Here is a 9,455-nt window from a genome sequence, read left to right on the forward strand (position 1 = left end):
CGAGGGTAGGGGTGGAAAAACTGAAATTTTGAAGTCGAAAATATTGAATTTAAAAACAAACTTTAAATTTTTTATTTTTTTGGGGGGTGGTTGGGGGGATTGGTTTGAGGATAAGGACCAAATAAATTGATTTTTTCAACAATTTTTTTTTAATTGGAAGTTGGAAAAGAGTTTTGGAAAATGTTTTCCTTAAGTTTTGAAGGGAAGTCATTTTCCTTAAATTTGAGGAAAATGAGTTGATTTGGAAAACATTTTCCAAAACATTTAACCTAACCAAACATGAGAAAATTGGAAAACATTTTCCGGAAAATGTTTTCCTTCATACCAAACACACCCTTAGTGACATTACATTCATTCTGCTTGATAGCTAAAGCTCTCAATTACGTACTATTTCATCTGCGTGACAAAGGAGTAACTTTTGGTCTAGTACAACAAGAAGTAATAAGTGATGAGCAGAACTATCTCTTAACGCGCTTGTTGTTTTTTGCAGAACGATCACCTTTGTGGAATCCTCCGAAATCGTTGGTAGTGTCAGCAGTGTTCTGCTTCTTTAAACCTTTTCTACCACCAAATCCAAACTTGGAATCCTTGAATTCCCTGCTTTTCCTCTTTTTGTCGAATCCCTTCCCTTTCCCTTTTTCACCAAATGTTGACTTACCACCTGAACGATCTCCGGGAGATACACCAGGCCTCTTCTTATTCGATCTCTGATAGGGTTTATCAGCATTTCCTCCGTTAAATGCCAAATCTAGACCACCAGCATCTTCTTTATCGAAGCCACTTTGCTGCCTTTGCTTCCTCCACTTTTTAACGGACTCAATCTCTTGCTTCTTCTGCTTAGTTCTTTCTTTCATCTTCTGTGCTTGTACATCCTTGGCAAGTTTCTTGTTATCTCTGGCCTTCCTCCTCTCCTCGGACTCCTCAATCCTCCTCTTCTCAGCCAAGAGTCGGCTCTTAACTTTCTCCATGTGAGTGTCAGACTTCACCATTTCCGCATAATAATCAGAGGGCCTCAGAAATGATTCACCGGTTGACTGAAAGTTGACGTAAGCTTGACGTATACCCTCCAACCCCTGCGTGTAAAACGAGTGCTCCCTTGCCAAATCATCGTTCACATCCACCTCTTCTTGCTCCTCCCTGTTGATGCTAAGCCTGTGAGTCCAATCCAAATCATTAGGCCAACTGATATCAGCTAGCCTTTCAAACAAACCATCCCTGTTATATACAGCAGTTTTTGAAGGTTCAGCCAGCTTTACGACTTGCTGATCTCCTTCTTCATCTTCCGATTCCGACTCTGTCTCTGGATCGAAATCCTCATTCTCTAAGTTCATCATAGCCAATTCATCCGCAACCATCACACGCAATCACGCTTTCTGATCAAAAGAGTGAAAAACATAATATTTAGAGTTACTAACTAACTAGCTCAAATTACCAGTCACAAGATTGAACTTCACAAATTACAACCTCTAACAATACCAAATTGACATGAACCCCTCAGCCATACATGGCTCCAAACCCCCCACCCCACCCCCAACAACAACAACAACAAAATCCAATTATTTTTTTTGATAACCGAGAAATCCGTCAGTTACCCACCCTTTGGACCAATCATAACATTCTAAATTCGGTGGATAATGGGCCTGCCCATCCTCAGCCATACATGGCTCCACCCCCCTCCCCCTTCCAACCCCAACAACAGCAACAACAACAACAACAACAACAACAACAACAAAATCGATTTTTTTTTTTTGATAACCGAGAAATCCGCATGCAACCCGCCCTTTGGACCAATCACAACATTCTAAACTCGATGGATAATGGGCCCGCCCCTGTACCCTTCTCCACTTAAATACAGAGCTTCACTTTGCATGGTATAGGGCTTGAACCTGCGACCTAAGCCACAAATTCTTCACCTTTTTGTGGTGATATGTAACAAAAACTAATCTTTTTAACAACCCATATCTTTTTTTTTTTGTTTATTATTCAATTTTTCACACCAAATTAGCACAGATTACTCTGTTTCAAGAAATCATCACAAAGCAAGCAAATAACAGTCAAATTAGCACTAAAAAACACCAAAAAAAGAAGACAATAAAATATATATGATTTCAGTTTTCTAAATTACATCAATGAAAAACAATGGAGATTAACAGAGAGAGAAGAAACTTACAAAAAATTGGAAGAATTCGAAAAAGTTGAGCGCTTTTTTGGGACGAAGGGTTTAGGGTAGGGTTTTAGTATTAAATGATGGGCTGAAATTTATTGGGTACAGTAAATGGGCTTGAAGGTTCATTTTTTTAATATTTTTTTTTTTTACTTTTGATTTAATATATAATTGAATTTTATATAAACATTTCATTTAAAAATTCATGAAAGTTGATGAAGCAACAAATTGTTGGTGGATTTGAGCAACAAATTGTTGGTGGATTTGAGCTTGAAGTAGCTATTAAAATAGCACAAACATGGGTTGTGGTGCACTGGTGGAAGTGTTTCACCCTCAATCAAAAGTCTCGGGTTCGAGCGCTGGTATGGAGAAAATCATGTTGGGAGCGTCACCCCAAATAAGCCCTGCAGTGCGCGATCCGAATTTAGTCGGGGGTCCAATGTGGTCTCTCGACACCGGGTGGAAAACAAAAAAAAAAGCTATTAAAATAACATAATTTATGATTTTTTTTGTAAAAGAAAATAAAGTATGTGTGATTTTATACAAAACGGGAGGCTACATTATTAGACCCACTAGATATTAAAATAGATATTCTTCTTATTTGAATCTAATATATGTATTCTGTATTAAATTATGTTTCTCATCACTCTTCATATGGTATAGAATCAGTGACGAAGCCAGACATTTTATGAAGGGCGTGCAAATTTTTTAAAAGTAACCAACAAAATATTTAGTGAGTTTTGACTAATAAAAAATGATGAAGGGTGTGCAAAATTTTAAAAAGTAACCAACAAAATATTTAATGAGTTATGACTAGTAAAAAATGATGTTAAAAACTTAAAGGATCCAAGAATCCAACCTCTGACCTCAAGCCTTGAAGCTTCTAACGTGCTCTTTACCACTGAGCCAAGGGGTCTAATTATGTCAAGTGTGTGCAAACTTATGTATATATTAACAATTTCATTAATTTGACCTAGTATAATTTTTCGGCGAAGGGTGTTCACCTGCATACCCATCACTAGCTGTAGCTCCACCCCGGCATAGAATCAACTTTCAATTGGCTAAATCTAGTTTATCATATTTTAATGTATATATAATGTGTATTTAATGTATATATAATATGTATACAATACGTATGTAATATGCTTTTGTAAAATATTGGTGTTTAGAATGTATATATTTGTTAAGTATTGTTAGAAATCTAATGTTATATATTGAAAACTAGAAACTCATATTAAGACTAATAATATTCAATCTTAGATATGTTATTTATTAATTTTTTTCCTTTATTGAAGTTCATATGAGGCTCAAGTAAGAAGGCTCATTTACCCAAAATCATCTAGGGGTTGAAAACCGAACCAAAATCAGTAACTCGAACCAAATCTTTTTATTAGTTTATTGATAATGAATTATTAATTTAGCGGTTATGCTAATGGTTTAATTTAGTTTTAATATTGATTATTAGTTATTAACTGTTTGAGATTTTTTTCTTATTGGATTATTGGATTAAATTTTGTTTCATACTTTCATTTTTTATCGTCTCAAATCTTGGTTATTTTCCAATGTGCTAGTGTTTGCTTTAGAGCAAAATGCAATCTATCAACTCATTTGCATGGTTTATATGTTTTGTCTCTTTGTTTCTAAGTGATTTTTGTGCGTTTGAAATCTTAACAGTTAAATCGATGATCAAATCGATAACGATCAATAATTTAAATTTTGATGGTTTCTAACTGATAAGTCAAATCTGATTGATCGATACACCGCCTAGTCTGAAAGAATAAATGTATGTTTACCTTACCCCTACTTTTGAGATTGAGATATTATTTTCGATAAACCTTCGACTCAATGTTTTTAAGCCATCATTTGAGTTTTTAAGGAATGAACAAGTTATTTTTCATATCATACAATATATGCCATGTGAGCATCATAGAGAATTGAGTAATATTTTTTAAGGAATAAATTTATATTTTATAATATAATTTCAGATATAATATATATTGAGTTTGTATCATAGAAGATTGAGGTGTTTTTCTTGAAGGAATGAACTATCAGTCCTTTGTGATACATTGATATATAGTATATAATATATCATGTGGGTTTCATAAAAGACTAACTAATATTTTCTTTTTACGAAATCAATTATTCTTCTATCAATTATATTTTTTTAGAGTAAATTTTAGATTTAGCAAACATAAAAATCATATTTGTAAGCTATATTTGTTGTTTGTATAATTGCGCTCCATAGCAAACTTTATGTTTGCTATGACTATTAATATGTATATTTCGCTATACATATATAAAATAATCAATTGTATAATATGTGTTTGTATAAAGCGAGAAAGAGAGAAAGACAAAAGAAAACTGGGCAGGGGAAGATCTGTATTTGTATAATTATAAGTGTATATGACGAAAATATGTGTATTTGCATATACAGTTTTCTCTCGCTTTATACAAACACTAACACAATTATACATTTGTGTTTGTATAAAGTGAGAGGTGAGTGAGAGTGGCGAGCGAGATTCTTTGGGGAGAGAGACGAACGAAAAGATACGTATATATACAGTTTTCTCTTGCTTTATACAAATACGTTTATACATTTGTGTTTGTATAAAGTGAGAGAGGTGAGGGAGAGACTGCCGAGCGAGATCAGGAGAGTGGCGAGCGAGAAATCTGGGGAGAGAGGCAAATGACAACTGTTTGCTACGGGTTATAATTAAATCAAATTGTGGTTATAACATTTAATTTGAATTAATAATTTGTTAATTTATACAATTTTTCTTATTTTTTATTGATACAGAAAAAGGAGCCAATAGGCATGTAGAAATAAACAATGGGAAAAACATGAAATAAAGAAGAATAAAAATTAAAAGGAGAAAAAAGTTAATGGAAATTACCAGAAATATAAAAATAAAAATAAAAAATAGATTATGCCGGAAAATAAAAGAGGAAAATTGTATTAATGAGTAGATTTGATTAAATAGACTTTTGTACGTAAAATGACAAATAAAATATTTGACTATCGTTTGAAACTTTGAATTTGTAGACGTGGTTTTATTATTTTTTTTTGAAGAAAAAGCATTAATTACAATATTATCTCTTACGGTTATAGGTTTGAAATTTTGTTTGGTGAAATTATGTAAAAAAAAAAAAAACTTTTTTTCCTTTTTTTTTTTTTTGCAAATAAGTCTTGAATAGTTGATTTATGTGATTAAAAAACATATTGTATCGTTAATTTTAGAAAAGTAACTCATAAATTGTTGAAAAATAATATCAGTGTCTATAATTGTATTATGATTTTACTCATTGAATATTAATCTAATAGCTTGTATATTATTCTAATTTGAAAATTTCAAAAAAGTCTATTAGTGTGACTTCATCTTATAATTTTGCATGTGCAATAATAAACTTTGAATAAATAAATTACTTAGTTCAATTCACAATCTATTTTAATATGATGTAAATATTATTGGTTTAAGAAAAGTAAATAATTGTTGACGAGTAATATCGATATTGAAAAATGATTAATTAACACTCCCATTTAATAAATGTTAAACAAAATTGTCAAATACACAAGTTATTATTGTTGTAATTAGTATTTATGTTATATTTTGCTATTTATTAATTTTTCTTCAAAAAAATTTAAATATTTTCTCATATATTTTTTTCTTTCTAACTTCACCTTTTTTTTTTGGCTTAATCTTGTGATTTTTTAATCACTAAAATTTATTTCTCAGTATTTGAATTTTAAATTTTTATCACAATATAAAAAATAAAGTGTAGGATGAAAAATTTAAATATATCATGTGAAACTAAAATTTTCAATGTGATATTATCTGTAATTAATGCTACAAAGACTTCAGAAAATCTTGAAATGAATTTTTTCTATATAATCAGCTAAACTGAAAAAACAAAAACCAAAAGGTAATTTCTTCAACTTGAAAAAATGTGGAAAAGAAAAGAAAAAGAAAAAATTTCTTTAATTGAGTTTATGTCAAAAAAGAGTTTAAATCAAATGTCAAATCTTTCAAGTTTTCTTCGATCAGTGACACCAATTGTTCCATCAAAACCTCTTTCAGAGGTAATTCATTATTTTTTTTAGATTTTTTTTTTTGTTGAGTCTCATTTTAATAATTTCATTGCTTAAAATAATAATATTAATTGAATCCACTTTCGTTTAAATAAATTTGTTTCGATGAGTTTTCTTTGAAAATACTAAAATCAAGTTTGAATTTGCCCCTTTTCATATCATATACAATGATATCATAATTTTTTTTTATATATATGAATTTTTATTTTTCATGATGAATTTGATACAAAATCAAATTTTATACTCTGTGTGGGGTGTGTGTGAAAGAGTGAGTGAGCAAGCAAGCAAGCGAGTGTGTGTATGTTAGAGTTAGTGAGTGATGTGTGTGAGAGAAGGAGAAAGAGAAAGAATGTTTTTTTGTGTGTGTTTGTGTGAGTGAGTGTGAGTAAGAGAGAGAAAAAGTGTATGTGTGCGAGAGAGAGCAAGAGTGAGAAAATGTGTGTGTATGTTAGAGAGAGAGAGTGAGTGTGTGTGTGTGAGAGAGAGAGAGAGAGAGAGTATGTGAACGAGAGTGTGTGTGAGAGAGAGAGAGAATGCGTGTGTGAACGAGAGTGAGTGTGTGTGTGTGTGAGAGAGAAAGTGAGAGTGAGCAAGTAAGTGTGTGTGAAAGATAGAGAGAGTGAGCGAGTGTGTGAAAGAGAGAGAAAGTAAATGATGTGTATGTGCGTTTGAGAACGTGTTCTTTTTACACCAGAAGGGATTGAAATGTCTCTGTCTAACCAGATACGTCTAGTTCTTCCTCTATTTGCTCTTTTATTATTTTCATTTATATTGTATCTTTTACCATGTATATCTAATATATTTGTAATTTAGAAGGATACTACTGAAAATTTCAGACTTCGAGATATGTGGGATTGCTATGAAGAATGGAGTGCATATGGTGTTGGTGTTCCATTAACTTTGAATAATCAGTCTGTTATTCAATATTATACTCCTTACTTATCTGCTATCCAGATCTATACTGTCCAATCTCCAACAACACTTAGGTATATATTTAAATTTTATCGACATTTCATCTATTACTTTCATAAAGTACATTTTTCTATGTTGAGATTTTATCGTAATATTTTTATGATAATTTACTAATCCTAATTCTTGTTTAGATTTTACACTAGATTTTGCTTGCTACTTTCATAAAGTACATATTGTAATATTTTTTATGGAGATTTAATAACTAATTACCATTTAGATTTTACCCTAGATTCCATATGTTACTTTCATTAAGTATTCTTCTTAGAATTTATCGTACTATTCTTATAACAATTTTAATAATACTAATTCATAACTAGATTTTATCCTAGATCTCGTTTGCTACTTTCATAAATGTTTTTGTGAGAATTTATATAGAGCATAATTATCTTATCCACTAATATATATTTTTTTTCAGTTCCTGCAAAATCATATCAAAAGAGAATAATTCAGAAATTTCAAGTGATAATAATAATTTATCAAATTTCAATACTGAGCCAATGGAATATTCAAAAAATCAACTTGGCTATCTCTATTTTGAATATTCTGATGTTTGTGCTTATACTTGGAGACACCCCTTAATAGATAAGGTATGCATACTCAATTTCTAATTTATTATAATTCTCATTTTAGTTTTATAATTTGTCACAATTAAAATTATATTTCATTAATTTATGCTGTATTTTTAATATATTATTAATTAATTTTGATGTGTTAGGTAGATAAATTATACCACAAAAACCCTGGAATTCTCAAACTAAACATTGTTGACTTGTCTCCAGCAAGTTGGATGGCTATTACTTGGTATATTTTTCTAATTTTTTTTTTATCTTTTATACTATTTTAAAAGTAAATTTTGATAATAAATTAATCACTTAAAAATAAAGTTTTTATTTATTTTCATGACAAAAATTTATTATGTTAAAAATGATGTTACAATTTTTTTTTTTATGTCATTAAATAATAAAAAATCTCTCTCATTTTTTTTTATTTTAACAAAATCTTTTTTAATTTTCTTATTATAATTTTTAGGTCCCCAATTGGCTATATACCGTTGATTGGGTTGAGAAAAAAACCGCCAACATATTTCATTACCTATCATACCATATCATCATTATTTCAAGGTATGTCTTTTAATTTTTTCTATTTTTTTTATATTAAAAAAATCAACCAAGACAATAGTGAAATTGGTAAAAATATTTCTATAGAAATTCTTTTTAATAATATCATAAAAGTATTGAGACAAGATCAATTTCATACAAAATATCACTTGTTTTTATAAAAGAGAAAATCACCTCACACATCTATTTAAGACTTAATATTACTAACCTTTAAATTTACTTTTTACGTATTATTATTATTACAGAGAACACAAACGATGATACAAATGAAGGTGTTTCAATGCTAAAGAAGAAAAATGGAGGAATTCCTATTCCACCATTTGGGATAGCATCTTACAAGATGCAATATGATGTTTGGATGAACAAAGCTCAAGCTAATACTATATATGATGATCTTCATGGTGCTGCAAATTGTTGGTTAAATCAACTTAATTATTATCATCATGATTTCAATGTTTTCACCTCAAATGACAGAAATCTAGACTATATTTACTTATTTTGAACTTATGTTAAAAAATAAGACTTATGTTGTTGCTTTTAATTAGGGGTTGTAATAACTTAAACTTATGTACTAGTGGTTATGTTTTGAACTTGGTTAAATGAAAAAATCAGTAACTTGTATCATATGTGAGTTATTTTAATATTATTGGTTACAAAAATATTAGATTTTTTAGATTATATTTGTATGTGAAATTTTATAAATATTTTTTTGAACAACTAAAAAAACTGAATTTAGTGATGGATAAACAACAAAATCTATCGCTAATTCTATTTTGAATTGATCTAGCGATGGATTTCTGTTAGTTATGAGCGAAATAGTGACAAAGTTCATAGCTTATTTCAAAGTGTTAAGATTGATTAATTTTTTCTCATCATGATTTCAATGTTTTCACCTCAAATGCAAAAAAAAAATAAAAATCTAGACTATATTTACTTATTTTAAACTTATTTTAAAAAATAAAACTCATGTTGTTGCTTCTAATTTGGGTTTGTATAACTTAAAACTATGTTTTAGTTGTGTTTTGAACTTGGTTAAATGATAAAATCAGTAAGTTGTATCATATGTGAGTTATTTCAATAGTGCTTACAAAATATTAGAATTTTAGATTATACT

At 29.6% G+C, this 9,455-nt stretch overlaps 2 protein-coding genes across 2 annotated transcripts; one reads left to right on the top strand and one right to left on the bottom strand.

The window, feature by feature from the left end:
- Positions 1–342: 342 nt before the first annotated feature.
- Positions 343–2,226, bottom strand: LOC125853674 (probable rRNA-processing protein EBP2 homolog). The gene is made up of 2 exons (XM_049533399.1): positions 2,171–2,226; positions 343–1,373 (listed from the first exon to the last, which is right to left on the bottom strand). The coding sequence occupies exon 2, from the start codon at positions 1,353–1,355 to the stop codon at positions 459–461; it is 897 nt and encodes a 298-aa protein (XP_049389356.1). The 5' UTR covers positions 1,356–1,373; positions 2,171–2,226; the 3' UTR covers positions 343–458.
- Positions 2,227–7,720: 5,494 nt separating this feature from the next.
- Positions 7,721–8,843, top strand: LOC125853870 (uncharacterized). Its single transcript, XM_049533624.1, has 4 exons — positions 7,721–7,810; positions 7,939–8,024; positions 8,253–8,344; positions 8,587–8,843. Exons 1-4 carry the CDS (start codon positions 7,721–7,723, stop codon positions 8,841–8,843), a joined length of 525 nt encoding a protein of 174 aa, XP_049389581.1.
- Positions 8,844–9,455: the final 612 nt, after the last annotated feature.

The sequence above is a fragment of the Solanum stenotomum genome, chromosome 1, assembly GCF_019186545.1.
Source record: "Solanum stenotomum isolate F172 chromosome 1, ASM1918654v1, whole genome shotgun sequence".
Lineage (NCBI taxonomy): Eukaryota > Viridiplantae > Streptophyta > Magnoliopsida > Solanales > Solanaceae > Solanum > Solanum stenotomum.